Below are 17,820 nucleotides of genomic sequence, written 5' to 3'. Positions count from 1 at the left end.
AAAAAAAAAAAAAAAAAAAAAACTTAACAAATAAACCAACCGACGTGACTCTGACGCTAGGATTTTGCGTCGGCCCACGTGTATTATTACACTGCAGGGCTCATGGAGGAGAGGAATATAGCGCTTGTGTGGGCCTGAGACGCGCGGCGCCGGAGTCAAGAGTCGCCGATCTCTGAAACGACCGGCGCGGGGATTGGGGACATGGCGAGCGGAAGCGGGAGAGGGATACTGGAGAGCTTTATGCGGGATAGCTCCCTCAAATCCCTCTTCAGCGGCGGCAGCGGGCGGAGGAAGGTCGCGGAGGACGACCCCGCCCCCATTCCCCAGCTCTCCCCCATCGCAAACTCCGTCGTCTCTCGCTGCTCCAGGTATATATTGCTACTTTCTTGATCTCGACCTCATCTTGTTTTGTTGCTCACGAATCGCTATCTGGCATATCTTTATAATCTATTTACTCTGTTAGCATCATTTCCTTCTGGAATAATTGTCAAGTATACTTAATGCGATTCTCTTTATTGTGCATCTTGAAATGGGAATATGACATCCTAAGATCAAATGATATGCATCGTCAAGTATATATAAGATAGGTAGGTCAATTGTCGGACTCGTATTTGTAGGTAGTAAACTGCTGGTTTTTTAGGCTGATGAAGGCCTCTTTAAATTACTTATGTTTAGTTTTCTCGAGTGCGCTAAGTATCTTAGATTGCTCTGGTACGGATCCAAATTTATATGGTTTATCAGAGACAAATTTGGCCAAATTTTGAAATGTAAGCATGGGTGCCATGCAAGACTGTTTTAGTCAGGGTGTGTAAGGCATGCATGAATACCCATTGATTGTGCGTGGCCTTTTTGGGGGTTCATATTTGATAATGCTGGAGCATGTCATGTATGGACACTTCTGAGTTCTCAGTGAGGTGCCAAAAGTAGGGTGTCTATAAGTAGGACTTGTAGAATCCTGGTTAATATATGACTCAGGATCTCGTTAAAAATAAGACCCCAAACTATTAGAGAGCTTGCCGCAGACTCATAGGTATCCACCTTCCTCACAAGCCAGAGAACGGGACTCCATTTCCCCCAAACCCTTCTCTCCTAACTTTCCTCTGAACGTGTTGAGCAGGCTTACTCTAAAGAGAACTACTAAAACAATACTAATCACAAAATAGTGAAGATTTGACCCCTAGGATTAAAATAGAAATCTGAAATTAAAAAAATAGTGGAAAGTAAATCTCTCCAAAGTTAGAATACCTAGATTAGGACCAATTCTATATAATGTTATGACAAGGTGCGTGACACTTGAATGCCTGTATTACAAAGACATTCATGAATAGCTTGTTGACTTTTAACAATCCAACCGAATGTCTGTTCAGGGGCTAAGGCTTCTTTATGGTGGCTTTTAAAGCTTATCCACTCACATCCCATACTTATGATCAACATGTTACAAAATTTATAAATTCAGGATATGTCAGACCAATTTTAGTTTCTACTTAGATTTTATAACTTTTCAATAATGGCTAAGCTTTTTCCCTAGTTCAGCTATGTTGCACCATCAAACACTAACCTCCAACATCCACTTAGAGTCCATGTTAGGGGTTTTATAATTCTAATTTCCTTATCAGCATTCTATATTTTGTCTCTTTTAAATTGATCAGACAGACTATAATCAACTGTGAAATCACTATTATCTGGCCACTATTTGTCGCTATTTTCCTTGCTTACTGTGGCATCCTTATTTTTAGCTTCCTTTTAAAGAGGTAGTGAAAGTTTCAAATAGGTTATGATTTCATGAATTCAAACGTGAAATGAGAAATCGTCGAGGAATTTGTTGCACCAAAGTTTTAAATCCTGACCCAAGACCAAATATTGGTCTAGGACTGGGTCTCAGTATAGTTCCTACGCTTGGGATGGGTTGGAATCCCAGTAATTCACCGGGACACTGATTTTTATTTTTATTTTTTAAAAATTTTCTCTGTTATTTCGGTAGTTTATTCTTTTTAATGATTGTTTAGAAGTCCTTTAGATTTGTTTGTCATAATTTAGGATTAAAGTAGGCACTTTGTGGCGATGAGAGGATTTATGGTGCTAATATTGGTAATGGCATCAATTCAATATTGGGATTATGGTGCCCATGACTTGTGCTCTCTCCCCTTCTTCCTCCCTTATTCATTCCTCTGCTATGTTTTGTGTTAGAGATGTACTAGTACAAGGTGTTTACTTGGGGCTAAGACTCACTGCAGGAGATGGGAGCCCGTGCAGAAGGCTGAAGTCCTCTTAAGGCTAAAAGCTCAAGTAGAGGCTCCAAATGTGGAATGCCTGAAGTCTCGTCCTACCTGGTACCGGCTGGTCCTGTTCACCAAGGCAATCTATGCCAGCCAATACCATCTGGGATTACCTGGTCTTATAAGTATCAGAGTCTTGGACCTGTCCCAATATTTGATCGCTCATAGGTCTGTCCTGGCCTGATCTGGGACATTTAGGATAGATCAGTACCGACCACGTCTTTAAACCTGTTGGATATATATGTTATCTTAAGTGTTTAGTTTCATTATCTCCCAAATTCTATGGTAGGTGGTGCAAATTCTCATGTTTGTCACTGGAATCATATGTCCCCTTGCAAAACAATGGTCTAACTTCTGGGAGTTGAATCCTTTGAACCCACAAACAAGATATTCGATTACTGAGTTTTAGACACCAATTCTTATGGATGTTTTTCTCCACACTTTTCAGTATTGTTTATTCTGTGGATTGTGGATGTATCAAATCCTATTACTTTTCTTGTCCCACTTCTATCACTTTTAAAATGCTTGATGCGACCAGGAGTTAGTAATTGTTTGGTTTACAGGATTCTTCTCCTCTCAACAGAGAAGTTGCAGCAGTGTTTTGAGACTGAGTTGCCTGCTGAGGTCAAGCAACCCACCGTGTATGCAAGACGTTTATTAGAGTACTGCTGTTATAAAGCTCTTCAAGTGTTGACTGATCGTCCAGAATATTTGGCTGATAAAGATTTTCATCGCTTAACATATGACATGATGCTTGCTTGGGAAGCCCCTGGTGAAGGAAATAAATCTTTATCAAAAGTGAGACACCTACAATTTTTAGAAGTGGATATTTGTAAGAAGTTCTGATATTATTTAATGCCCTTTTTCCATATAGATTTTAATTTGATGTTCCATAAAAAAATCATGTTACTATTTGCTAATGAAATTATATCGCCCATACTACTTCCTAGATTTCACCCTGGTCTTTTATTATATAGATTCAAGGTCATGAGAATTTTACTTTTGTTTTGGACCTTATTGTGGCACATATTTGTTGCATTAGGGAACCACTTCTTGTAACCATTTAGAAGTTGAGGATGAGGATGGGGCATCGCTCTTTTATACAAATTCTACATGCATAGCTGTTCAGGTTAGTTTTTTTTGTACTGATTCATTTATTGTAATTACTGTGTCACATTTTAGTTATGCATAGGTGTCAATTCTATCATTTTCATTGGTTGTCCAGGTCGATGACAAGAAAACTGTTGGACTAGAAGCTTTTGCCCGAATAGCTTCTGCTTGTCCTGCAATAGCTGATTTGATCACTGTTCACAACCTCTGTGATGCACTTACAATCTCATCAAGTGGTCAGCTCCATTTTCTCATCTATGACAAGTACCTCAAAAGCCTAGACAAGTATGATCTGATTTCCTGATTCAAGGACTCTATTCCAAACTCATCTATTCTTTTGCATGTGTTTACCCACTACTAAAGTTCCATTTCTGAATATGTTGTGAAATGATCATATCCTTTCAATTTCGTACCTGCTATTAAGGTTTAGGAGTCCTTCATATTTTGCATGTATGCTTTATAAAAGAGTAAGCAATGTGTTCATCAGTGCTCAGTGTTTTGTGATGTCACCTATAAAACACTTGAATTTCTTCATCGACAGGAGCAAAATATCATTTTTAAAAAGAAAGCTAGATTCTTGAAAATATACTGATGCCTTTTCTCTTTTTCTGAGGTCATCTCATAATTTGACATTTCAAAGTAACATGGTTGGCTGCAAGCAAGCATTTTTACAATCATCTCAAATTCTCAATAAAGCTGTTCTTACTATAATCTCGAGCTTGTTGGACTAAAATGGGACTCTAGGTCAACATTTCAACATTTGCATGGAGAATTAGGTGAAAAAGAAGATAATATTGCCAGAAAATTGGTATATAGAACCAAAAGAGAGATGTGCATCTTGTCATATTCTTCAGCTTACTCTTTCAGCTTGTAAAGATGCTCTGTGCTTGCATGCTATGTAGAAAATAGGAAGAGTTTAACTAACTTGTAGATCTGTTTCTTTTCTAGTTTGGGTGAGGTTTTGTCCATTACAAGTGGCTGCTAAAACCTATGAGGATTCAGTTACATGAGAACCGAGTTTGTGTGCCATGGAGTAACCTTCATTCCTTTATCAGATTATATCTTTTTAGAACATCTAATCTTAGCACATGCAGGAAACTGCTCAGTGATGTTTTGAGATTTTTTACAGAGGCAGTTATGAATAATTCAGGTTTAATACCTTTGATTTGTTTCTTTTTTTCTTGTTTTTCTGAACATCGTTGATGAAAAGGAGTTGAACATTGTTGTACTTGGTTTTGGGAAATCTAGAAGCTTTTCAATCACGAGAGTCTGGAATAGGTATGCTACTAATTACTGTTAGAACCTGTGTAAGCAAAACAAACTTTTGGACCACTTTTTTTCGAGATGTAGTCAACCTGACATTAAATCTTTATGAGTTGATATCAAGATCTTGGCCAAGGTCTTGTTTCAGAAGTAAAATTTGCCCATTAAGGCAATCATGTCTTGGCATCTTTTTTATGTGGCAAGTGTTTTGATATCCTTCACTTTTCTTTTTCGTTTTCTTTTTCCATGTCTTCCTGGATATTCTGTTTAAGAATCTGTGCACACATGATGTCCAAACACCAGGTGTGTCTGATATCTCCACATCAGGCAGGAAGGGATGAAGAAGAGAGGTGGTGGATGGATGAAGAAGTCAGAGGGACTAAGAGGAGGTTGTGATCCCCGAATCTTGAGAATTTTGGAATACTGGAAATGAACTCTCTAGAGGGATTCTGGTATCTAGGATCTTGGAAAAATATAGTGCTTGGAGGATCAACAGCCTCCTAGATCCCTTCAACCTCTCTCATTCTTAGCCTTATCTAACTTTGCAACTCCCAGTAGTCCAGGATACATCATTGGGAGCCGGTGCCACATGGGTTTCTAATGATTATGTTAAGAAAAAAACAATCACCAGAACTGATGCCATAAAAGTTGGTACTTTATGAATATTTATTCAGTTATTGTCAGCATTACCATTCTTATGCAATTTTTGAGATTTTGTTTTTATATACATGGGTTTCTAATGATTATGTTAAGAAAAAAACAATCACCAGAACTGATGCCATAAAAGTTGGTCCTTTATGAATATTCATTCATTTATTGTCAGCATTACCATTCTTATGCAATCTTTGAGATTTTGTTTTTATATGTAAATGTGTATATACCAGTTATAAGGAGTATAAAGTTTGCTTGTGATTGGTCTTTCTTTCAGTACCTTTTTGTTCCCTGAACTGCTGCAAAAGGCATGGGAACACTTTCTTTCTCTTTCCTTTTTTTTTTTAAAAAAAAAAAGATAGAATATCGATGTCAGGACTTTGAGGCTCTGGCACATAACCTCCAACATGTATGCTTTTATCATAGGGTGCTCAAATCTGCAAAATGCATAATATGGTCGCCACTTGCTTCAAGCCTTCACCTTTCTGATGGAGAAATGATCTTAGATGTTGATGGTGTTATGCCCACTCAATCTGTTCTGCAACACGTAGGAATATCTGCATGGCCAGGTTAAGTGACTTCCCTTTTCATTTTCTTTGTTCTGACAACTATATTCGTTTCCAAAAGCCTGTTAGGAACATTCTTTCTTTCTTTATTTTTTTCTTTTTAATTTTGGCAGGACGGTTGACCATTACCACCCATGCTCTTTACTTTGAGTCCTTAGGAGTGGGTTCGTATGACAAAGCTCTCAGATATGATTTAGCAGCAGATTTAAAGCAGGTTGTAAAGCGTGAATTGACTGGACCATTGGGTGCTCGCCTCTTTGATAAGGCTGTGATGTATAAGTCAACCTCTCTGTAGGTTCTTCATTTACATTGATTTTTTATTCTGACATCGGATTCATTTAACTTATGCTAATTGGAAACAAAATTTGCATGCACTCTATTGCAGAGCAGAGCCTGTTTATTTTGAGTTTCCTGAATTTAAAGGTCATTCACGCAGAGATTACTGGTTGGCAATAATTCAAGAAGTCTTACAGGTGCATAGATTCATCAGAAAGTTCAATCTTGAAGAAATTCAACAGGGAGAAGTTCTTTCAATGGCCGCTTTAGGCATCTTCAGATACCGTGCTGTGAAAGAAGGTTTCCATATTACTCCCCATCACTTTAAGATGACACTTGCTTTTAACTTAGCTGAAAAATTACCAAAAGGTGACATTATCTTGGATGCTCTATATAATCACCTGGAACTGCTGCATACTGGATGCCAGAGCCATTTTGCTAGTGATTCTTCATCTGATAAAAAGTTGCGGGCTCTTCCTTTACCATCTTCATCATATACACTTTCTAAAATGGGGTTACTGAAAAGGAATTATATGATTAACGAAAGAGATTTCCTTGTTGCCGATGTCTGCATTGGTGCAACAAGTCCTTTAGAGATGGCTGTAAAAGAGTCGTTTTGTTACTCTGAAAGAGCTGAGGCAGCATGTGCAACAGTGGATCAGGTGAAAGTGGAAGGGATTGATAGAAACATAGCTGTGATGCAGGTATTATATAACCATAGTGTTATGTTTTCTGTTTCAGTTTCTGCGTTGAAAAAGGAATGACTGAACTTGGAGGTTGGAAAATTTTCAACATAAGTTTTGAGTAGAATAATAAAAAGTGCCTTCAAACCCATATCTTAGATGTAGCAGATATGCTTACTATTTTATATTTCACAACTTTACCATATCAAGAAAATCGGGACCAACAAATTGCGCTGTCTAAAGTCAACTTTCACAGTCATTGTTCTAGATGGTAAAAAGAATTACTGATACAAAAGTAAGATTTTGAGTTGTAAGAATGTTTTTCGATGGTTTCCTCCCTTGCAATAGGTTGTTTTATATTTCTTGCTTCAATGTAGAATTTATGATCTTTCTTGCTGTTTCTATGAAAGGAAAGGGGAGATACTTATTTTTGGTGAAAATAAGCTCACTTTGAACCAGAGGAAGGTCAATTCATGATAGATTTTAATTCATTTTTGATGTATTGGGAATCTTCTGTAGTAATCATCTGTTGGTCTAAATATATGGAACTGTAATCTTCTATCTTGACAGAGAGAAATATATATTTTGCAATTAGCAGCTAGCTATTTTGAATATTCATTTCTTTAGTAAATTTTTATCATGGAGAGGAAATAACCTTATGATGGTTTTGACTTACTGTTGAACATGTTGGAGGAAGACTGCACATACTACTATAACTTATCTAAGAATGCAAGCCCACGTTACATGTGAGGGACTAGATTTTTATTAGTTCCTGATGCACATGGAGTTTTATATCACATGAGTCAGTCAAACTAAATGTGTTCACTATAATCTTTATATGTTGATAGGAGCATGAGATAAATTTGCTTTAGCAGCTGGGTTTTTGAGTATTTATTGCATAAGCAGAATTCTTATTATGGCAAGAAAGAAACTTATGATTACTTTGAATTACTTTGGAACATGTTAGAGATAGACTAGTATATTGGTATTATTTTGTTGAACAGTAGAGAAAGTGGATATATAGATTTTTTCCTGATTGTGGATTTGTGTTGCCTTCGTTGCATTTTTCCATGAATTAGCTTGGAAGTTAGATATTATCAGTTTATCAGCTTTTTCTTTTTGATCCCTTGTGATGACTTGTGTAAGATAAGCTAACTTTTAACTGTCCCCATGGTTGGGTAAAGGCTTTATGTTACAAAGTTTAGTTCACAATTACAAATTTTGCATGTCTAATTCCTAAATGTTGCCATGGGACATTGTTTCAGAGTTTGTTAATCATATTATACATTCACTCTTGGATACATGGTACGGGTCTATGCTATTTTTTTTTGAGTTGCCACATGAACTTACATCATTTAAGCTGATATGATCCTTTTAACCCAAAAGAGAACTCGACACTCACCAATTATTTGTTGCAATTAGTTTAACTAATCTAGAATTAAAAAATGCTTGAAAATAATAGGATTTTTTCTTCGTTTTCTGCACCAAACATGATTCCGGAGGTTAAAGTATTGAATTGCTACAAAAATGCATGGAAATTGACAAATTAATGAATCTATGATCGAGCGAACCAAGGCATTTTTAAAATGCAATTTCTCTCTAAAAAATAATATATCTGAAAAGCAGCATGGCCTAAACTCATCCCAAGTTTTACTTGTAGTTGTATTATTGATATAAGAAAGCTATGGAAGAGGACCTATTAGGTTTTAGGAAAGGGACTAAATCTATGGTTGCTGGAATTTTAGGTTATTATCCATGTTTTGGTAAAAATGAAGTAGAAGGACAATGTTCTTAAAGGAAACAGACATTGGTTGACTGCAGTATAACTAGGAGCAATTACATGACCCTGATTTTACTTTTCCAAGAGGGCTTTTGAGTTCAATTATTGTCTTCCTGATGTTCTTGATAAAAATAAAAAGTCCAAAAGTTTAGATCAAGGGATGCCGTACCGGCTTGAACCGGGTGGTACGGGGCAAACTGTACCGTACCGGTTCGGTAACGGTACTAGGTACGGATGACGTACCAATACTTGCTACGCTAAAAAAAACTCCGTACCGTACCGTACCATATCAACACTGTGTTAGTGTGACACTGGTATGGGGTCCGGTACCTACACGATGAACCTTGGCTCAGATAATATAAAAAATCTTTTGTTGGTTTTTTATTTTCTACCAAACGAAGCAGATAATAGACTTGTATTTTAAGAAAAACAAATATTTTACTTGCAACCAACTAGACTTTAAGGCACTAACAAATTTTAGTGGAATTAAATTCATGGCAACGTCGTTGTGCTGGTACTGGGCTCCGTACTGATTGTCCGACGGTACGGCCTCGCGTTGTGCCGTGCCGGCTCAGTACTAACACAGTAGAGGCAGGGGAGAGGGAGAATGGGAGAGAGAAAAAGAGAGAGTAGGAGAGGGATGGAGAGGGAGAGGAAGGAAGAGAGAGGTTGGCCGGTGGAGGCCGGAGAGCCTCCGTGTGGAGGAGGCGGAGGCTGGGGGACGCGGAGGCAGGGCTCCGTCTCTAATCCCCTATTTCATTTGAAACAGGGCCCGTAGAGGGCTCCTTTTATTTTTGTCAATTTTAAGTTGAAGACGGCAAATCCATTGTCGGGGCTCTTTTTAAATAAAAAAACTTAAGTAAAGTTGGCAATGGGTTTGTCAACTCAACTTAAAATCCGCAAAAATAAAAGTGCTCACCTCCGGGCCCTTGTTTCAAGCAAAACAGTGGACCGGAGCGGAGCCCTGCGTCCGCGTCTCCCCGGTCTCCGCCTCCTCCTCACGGAGGCTCCCCGGCCTCCGCCGGCCAGCCTCTCTCTTCCTTCCTCTCTCTCTCTCCCTCTCTCCTCTGTCTTTCTCTCTCTTTTTCCTTTTTCTCCCCCTTTGGGGATGGGGTCTCGGTTTCGATGACGGAACCGTCTCGATCCGCTGCCTGTATAGCTCGGGATGGTTTTGCCGACCATGGTTCATGGTTTAGATGCTTATAATGTGTTTATCGGTAAAAACAATCTAAAATAGTATGGTTAGAATATAGTAGAAGTACTCTATACTCCAGCATGTAACTTCTTTCACAAGAGCATATCTCATTAATTGCAACATATCTTGAAGATGAGTAATATCTTCTATGAAAGATGATCTTGAAAAAAACATTGAGAAATAATTTTCCTAGATAATATGAGATATATTTTAAAAAACAAACTGCTCCGCTCTTGATGAACTGGGAGTCACCTCCCTAGTCTTAGGATGATCTTTGGTGGAATAGCAACTGCTAAGATTAGTTTAATGGAAAATCATCAGTCAACACCCCAATTGATGGATATCGGAATCAATAACATATTAATAATAATTTCAGCAAGTTGCTTTATTGAACAAATTTCTGTTTGTCTAAAGGAAACTCAACCCCATATTACATTATAATGATCCTTTCAATAGGAATACGAAAGCCATTATACTCTGTAAATCGTAGGCTCTCTAACTTCGAATATGACTTAGAAAAAACTCGACAAGCAAAAACAAGACCAGGTCCAAACTAAAAACACTAAGTTCAGCTCCAATCGGATGGTTCATTCAATTAATATTTACATTGGCGGAGGGAGACTTTAGAATCAATAAATCAGCCATCATACCAGCAATGCAGGCCTTATGGTTCTATTAAATTTTCCTTTAAGTTGCTAAGGTATGTTTCAACCACATACACCAAAGAGGCACCTTTCCACTTTATCCACCCAACTCTAATCAATTAACTATATCCTCAATCTCTCCACTTCATACATATATTTCCTTGTGAGTACATCTTGGGTTTTTACGAGCAATTAGATGTGCACATTGTATATAGTTGTATTATCTATGTATGTTATACACTGAACTCATAATATATTTGTGGTAGTAGCAATTTGGCGTGTGCAATACATGTCTGAGCGAAAAGCAAAGAGAGAGCAAGCCATAGAGTCCAAAGTGTTTAGAAGTCTAATCAGAGTCCAATCTAATTGAGAGTGTAATTAAAAAAAAAGATTCAGAGTCCAATTTGTTTGGGAGTTTTATGAAAGCGATCCAATATAATTGGGAAAGGAGAGACTGTGCACATGATAGTTGATGTGGGCATGAAATTCGGATAACTACCAATCAATATGAAAGTGTATTCTGGTATAAAAAAATGATGGATAGAATCAAGAAGGAATATTGTTTTCATTTCAAAACTGTCTTTTTTATGTACAGTACAAATAAGTTGATCTTGGGCTGTTAGTGGCTTCACTATGCTATTGAATTTTTCTGACTATTTCTCCTAAATTATATGAAACATTATAGTAGGTTAAAATATAACAGATTCTTTTTTCCCCAGTTTTATATCCAGATGAGGTGAATCTTGTATATCATGTTGCAGGAACTACTTTACCCAGTTGTCGAATCTGGCAAATGGCTTCACTTTCTAGCCACATGGGAAGATCCTTTTAGATCAACATTCTTCTTGGTTTTGATTCTTTATCTTGCTTACAGGTAATATTCTTTTCAAGGTTTCAACAACTGCTGGAACAAGGCGGTACAAGTGGTCTGTACCGTTCTGGCAGAAAATTGACACCGGTGCATGGTGTGTCAATATGGGATGCAGTCCTGCACCGTGTGTCCATATTGGTATTGTGCCAGTTTTCAGTGCCGGTTTTTAGAACCTTTCTAATTTAACTAATGTTTTGCTATTATATATGGCCCCTCAATCCATTATACTCGATCAGTACATCTATCCTATATGTTATACCTTATTATTTCATTTTTGTCTGTTATGTTTGACAACATAATATTGTGACTTCTAGGGATTGGGTCAGGTACATATTGCCTTGCATTTTCTTATCTCTCGCCGTTCTTATGCTTTGGCACAAATACTGCAGCAAAAGGAAACCACTGGGGGCTTTTCAGATCAAATCTCCCCCTACTAAGAATGCAGTTGAGCAACTTTTGACTTTGCAAGATGCAATTGCCAAAGTTGAAATTCTTATGCAGGCAGGAAATATTATTCTTCTCAAGTTAAGATCTCTCTTGTTTGCAGCAATCCCGAAGGTTTGTCTCCTCAGCACTTCAACCAAGTGTCCAAAATAACACCTTATAGTATGTTTCTGGATATGATATATTATGCTACCCAGCATTCTCAATTTATGGTGTATCATATTTATTAGTGAAGGATCTTAAACAAATTTATAAGTTATAGCAGAATACCCCTCAGGGGTATACATTTGTTTTAATTACTATAGCCCCAATAGCAGGTTTAAGTCTTTCCATTCTTTATAGAATCTTGCTAGAGGTTTTCAAACTACAATGAAATTTCACTACCACCGATTACCCTAATCATTTGTAAGCATATAAAAACACAAGTATGATAAGTGTTCTTTTGTTTTTTTTTGGCACTCTGGTGACATGTAGAAACATGTTGTAACTTGAGGTCCATGTGTTGGAATTGTTGAAACTTGAAAGTCATGGTAGAATCTGGTAGTCCTTAATTTTAGTATGTTTATTGTGTTTGTGACTATACTTTTTATATTCATTTTGTATGTGGACACGCATACAACCTTTTTTGGTTGTTTCCTATATCAATGGTGACTTTTCTGATTAAATATTGTTTGACTCCATGATTTAAGTCAAAGTTATGTTGATTTTGAGACTTGCTTCTCAATTTTGTAGTATTAGAGTCTTGATACTATTGTTCCAATATCTCTGGAAAAAAAATTCAGATCTACAGATATTTGGAAATCCATCTTGGCTGCTGATTGAGTTGTCATTGTTATCTTTACGTAGCCCTGTTCCTTGCCTAGTATCAAGAGCGCCACTAGTATCTAATGAATTTCTTCTGGTTGTCTTCCAGAAGGTTTGTTGGCTGAACTCATATGTAGGCTATTTAGCATATGATTAGTTTCTGATAAGGTCTTTTTGAGTTATTCACCAAAAATTTATTAGTTCTTTCCATAGTCTGTTTCTATAGTCTGATCTTGTTTAAATTAATCCAAGTTACTTCACTTTTCAGTGGATCTTGATTCACCACCAAAACTTAACAGGCATTTGTACCTTTGGTTTCTTTTGCATCCACAATCCATATTAGTAGTCATCATGTTTTCTCAGGGTATTAATCGTAATTCTTGTTTTTGGTCCCTTCTAGTGCTAAATTCCCCTGGTTAAATACCTGTTGGCCTGTCATGATGCTATCTTCAGATCTCTACGGCTTATACCCCTTCTAGTTATTGAATGAGTCTTCTTGAACCTTGTTTGGTATGTCACTGGGCTTTTTTCCTGCTCTTGATTCAGAGATCTACATTTTCTTTCTTCATTTCTAGCTCACCTAACTTTTGATAATCATTTTTCTTGTTCTCAATTATGTTCTTTCTTCTAGAGTCATTTCTTAGTATCTACTTTCTTATTTTCTATATGCTTGATCCTGTAATCTACTTTTACACATACAATTTTAGCATATAAAGGATCCATAGACTCATTATTAGTTTGAAGGATACTCTTTCTTGGTGGTTTATTTACTGGCTCGGTCTTTTTTTCTAGCCTTAAAACATTTTCGATGGCACATCTTATTTGTGGAATCCAATTTTTCGCTACTATGACGACGGATGTAAATATTGAGATGTAGAGTCTTATAGTTTGGGGCTCAACTGCTCAGTGCGGTACATGCTGTATGATGTACTGTATCAGCACAGTGTATCCGCTGGCACGGCCTGCTGGTTGGTACACCCTTATACATAATATTTTAGCCTCCAAATTCTTTACCTTTTTTCCATGTTCACTTTTTATAATGCCAAGTTTGTGGGTAAATATTGTAATTGTATTATCTAAATGCCCTGATCATCCTATTTGGCTTCTGTTGAAGCTTTTGTATTGTTACTTGTCATGTGTTTACTATGTAATACTTAATTTCACATGACTTATTATAAAAATACTCTGGAGTCTGGACAACTATTTTTGTGCACTAACAGTTTAACTGATTTTTTCCAATGAAAAAGAATTTCGTTCAATTTGGTCAGTATTGCAGGTACCATAATGTCCTGGGATGGGCGCGGGATACTGGTTTGGGTGGCAGTTCAGTAGGTACCAGTTGGGACCTAACCAAGTCCCTCTATGTTGAAAAAGGAACATCCTTGCTTCTTTCTTTTCTTGTGGCTTCAATCACTATAGGAGTCATAATCGCAGAGAGAGAGAGAGAGAGAGAGAGAGAGAGAGAGAGAGAGAGAGAGAGGCTTAACCTATATTTAGTATTTCCTTATTGAGATCCAGTCTTGTTGATACTGGAGGCCTCTCTCATTGCCAATAGTTTGGCTGAAAAATAAGAAAAATAGGGGAAAATCATATCAAAATTTTCTCATCATGAAATTGGAACACTGTTATAGGATGGGGATCAACCTGCAACACTATATTTTTGTGTTTTTGATGCATCTCTTATTATACATTATATTATTTTTAGAAATAGATTAATTATCAAATAATAGGACAATTTTGGGAAAAAATTGTTGCATATTTGCACTATCAATGTGCACATGGTGCAAAATTTTTGCATGATTGGATCAATTTTGTGTGCTGAGAACACCTGAACCAATAGCCAGTTTAGAATTATCCTGACCAAATGACTTATATTTAGGTCAGAGAATATATTTGTAACCATGGAGGGTGTTTACAAAAGCCCCTAAACAAATTTAATTTTTACAATTTCCATAAATTTAATATAATAACAAAAATATTTAAAGATTGCAAATGATTAGATTAAACATGAAAAAAGTTGGAATAAGTGTATCAAATTTAGAATAATTTTGCTAACCAGAGGTGTCAATACGAATATGGGCAGCAAACACCCTACCATCAAATTTACAAAAAATATAAAAATTTAAAAGTAGTAAAATAAAAGAGGCATCTCAATAAGGTATTGGGATGCCAGACTATCTCAAGAGTTAGGATTGTAGCATCCTAGTAGCATATCAACGTAGGACTAGACAAACAGAGTACGCGGTACTGGGTTTTAGACCCTTTGGTTTGAACATATACAGATGCCTGCTTTGGAAGGATCTTGGCCCTTATCAACAATAGATAGTCAAGGCATGAAATTACAACATGCCGGTAAAGAATTTCCCATTGGGGTGGGTTATTTTTGTTTTCTTTTTTTTTCCTTCGGGGTGGTGGTGGGCACAGCTTTTATGGGCCCCAAGGGTGGGGAATTCCAATATTAATGAACTCTATAAACTATGAAGATTTTTCCTGGTTTAGAGGGGTCCATTGCTCCCCTAATGCCCATGCAACTTCACCTTTAGATCAAATGTGACAGTTAATTTAGCTCGAGAATTGCTTTGTTATCAGGTTCTCATTCATTGCTAAAAAGGACTAGAAACTCATTATTATATTGTCTTTGGTTTTTGTTCCATTTGCTTCATCCCTTGACCATCAATTATCTTACGGCTGGAAAAGTCTAATACATCGATGTAAATTACATGGACAGATGGTACTCTTTTATTTTTATTAGAGTACGCAGTACTGGGTTTTAGACCCTTTGGTTTGAACATATGCAGATGCCTGCTTTGGAAGGATCTTGGCCCTTATCAACAATAGATAGTCAAGGCATGAAATCACAAGATGCCGACAAAGAATTTCCCATAGGGGTAGGTTATTTTTGTTTTCTTTTTTTTTTCTTTGGGGTGGGTTGGGGACAGCTTTTATGGGCCCCAAGGGTGGGGAATTCCAAGATTAATGAACTCTATGAAAATTTTTCCTTGGTCAAGAGGGGGCCATTGCTCCCCTAATGCCCATGCAACTTCACCTTTAGATCAAATGTGACAGTTAATTTAGCTCGAGAATTGCTTTGTTACCTGGTTCTCATTCATTGCTAAAAAGAACTAGAAACTCATTATTATTTTGTCTTTGGTTTTTGTTCCATTTGCTTCATCCCTAGACCATCAATTATCCTACAGCTGGAAAAGTCTAATACCTCGATGTAAATTACATGTACAGATGATACTCTTTTATTTTTATTATTATTTTGGGTACGGAGTACTCTTTTTGTATTTATGTTCTACCAGTTATGTTTTATTAACCTTGTGATTTTTTACTTTCAGGCCACTGACAAGGTTGCATTCGCATTGATCATGGTAGCAGCATTGATTGCCATTGTTTCTTTTAAGCATCTGATAATATTGGTGGTCCTTGAGGCATACTCAAGGGAGATGCCATTGAGGAAAAAGAGCAGTGACAAGTTGATGAGGAGACTAAAGGAGTGGTGGGCACGCATACCAGCAGCCCCTGTTCAGCTCATCAGATCAGAAGATAACAAGAAAAGGAAATGAAAGATGATCTTTTTTGTGAAATCTGCCATCATATTTTTCCTCAATTTCTGAGCTTATCATCGAGTAATCTTTTCTTCCATTTTTCCATTTGTGTTGTATTTTTGTACATAGATGTTTGCTGGAAGGAAATGTGGGATGCTGGCATAATAGTATATAATTTTGAGGTGTTCCTGCCATGTCATACGGACGACAATAGTCTCTAAAGTTACAGGTGAGGGAATTTTTTGAATATAGCTTTGTCTGAGAGGGTCCAGTATTGTTCCATTTCACTCGTGTAATTTTTTTTCCATCACCCCTTCGAGCCTTCACATAAATCAGGCTGACTTGCCTAGCAAACAATATGTATAGGGGCTGTTGTTTTTTATATTTCAACAATAACAGTTCTGCTGAAATCAAAAATCAAGTTGGAAGCAATTAGCTGGTTTAATAGGAACTGCTGTTCAGAATTCTATGGTTCTGAAAATTTGTAAATAGCTATATTTATACATGTCATTTTCCCGACAGATCTTCCACCAAAGGAACTTAGGATGGATTGGAATGTTTCATATCCATCCAAAACCAGCATACTCACATTCAAAAAAGCTGGCTCCATGTTGACAGGTAAGCCATATACCTATGTAATCATCAAGTAGGCCTGATTATTGCTGCCCAAGATAGTCAATCTAGGGAACTTCCCTTAGGAATGGCAGGGAAGAAATGTCCTTGGTATCTCAAGCTTAAGTAGGTAATAAAGCAGTTCTTGATTCTAGTGTATGTCTTTGATCATGAGGCCAGATATGTTTTTACTATCTTTGGTCGCTAGTGTATTCATGGAATTATTTAGTCAACCGAACAGAAGAGTTGCCAGGGCGGGCGGGCGGTAGGCATTCGTTGCTGCAAGGCATCCGTAGACTGATGGGGGATTGTGTTGCCTTTTGGATCACTTTATGTACTAGGCGGCGAACAGATTAGTTGATTGGGTCGTTTCTTATATTGCTCAACACCCTGGTAGTATGACTATTCTCTCCCCTTACATCAGGGGATGCTATTTTCTAGGATAGCTATCAGACTATTTTTCTATTTTTTTGAATGTAGTCGTACTAAAATTGTATGAACTATCTGATTTATATGAAAAAACAAAAAAAAAAGGGGAAGAGTTGATAATCATAGGTGATGTAGTAGAAGATTAATTGGCTTTCCATTTCTCGTAACCCGCGTGTAACTCTTGGTAAGTAACCACCTTGCCTCCAATGAAAAGTTGTGACCCAGGTCCCAATTAGAGAGGATAGACTCACTTTTTTCTATCCAGGTTGTCTTATTTTGTTATAGCAATGTCATCCATTCGTAGAAAATGACATTAGAAACCTGGTGAGATCAATTTATACTTGAATGCTACTTTCCGCTAACCTCCTAATATTGTTATCATATTCGGCAACATAAATAAATTTGTATAGAATATTTTAATTTAGGTTTGGTAGGGGCCGCACGAATGTGCTCTCTCCAAGATAAGGGCCGCTGCCCTAGGCTGGTCATCCATCTGCCCCGTCCAGGTAAGTATGGAGGCACCTCTGTCCCTGGTTCCTAGTTTATATTTGCTCGCCCAAGCTATCCTCTCTTCTCTACCAGATGTGGGACTACAAACTAACACCACTCCACACGACGTTCGTTCGTGCTTCATACCTCCTGGAGTCACACAGGTGCCCAACTGC

General features: G+C 37.3%; 1 protein-coding gene across 2 annotated transcripts; it reads left to right on the top strand.

Moving 5' to 3' along the window:
* The first annotated feature begins 64 nt into the window (after nt 1–64).
* On the top strand, nt 65–16,565 carry LOC103699222. 2 transcript variants are annotated; one of them, XM_039122160.1, is made up of 10 exons: nt 65–368; nt 2,840–3,074; nt 3,319–3,405; nt 3,502–3,671; nt 5,727–5,869; nt 5,980–6,157; nt 6,252–6,846; nt 11,206–11,318; nt 11,705–11,873; nt 15,905–16,565. In XM_039122160.1, the coding sequence occupies exons 1-10, from the start codon at nt 202–204 to the stop codon at nt 16,130–16,132; spliced, it is 2,085 nt and encodes a 694-aa protein (XP_038978088.1). In that variant the 5' UTR covers nt 65–201; the 3' UTR covers nt 16,133–16,565. The 2 variants fall into 2 exon arrangements, with proteins under 2 accessions (XP_038978088.1, XP_038978087.1); XM_039122159.1 differs by having other exon boundaries at nt 66–368; nt 11,630–11,873.
* The last annotated feature ends 1,255 nt before the right edge of the window (nt 16,566–17,820 follow it).

Source organism: Phoenix dactylifera, unplaced genomic scaffold (genome assembly GCF_009389715.1).
Source record: "Phoenix dactylifera cultivar Barhee BC4 unplaced genomic scaffold, palm_55x_up_171113_PBpolish2nd_filt_p 001382F, whole genome shotgun sequence".
NCBI classification, from domain to species: Eukaryota; Viridiplantae; Streptophyta; class Magnoliopsida; order Arecales; family Arecaceae; genus Phoenix; species Phoenix dactylifera.
This window is presented reverse-complemented; position numbering and strand designations above follow the sequence as displayed.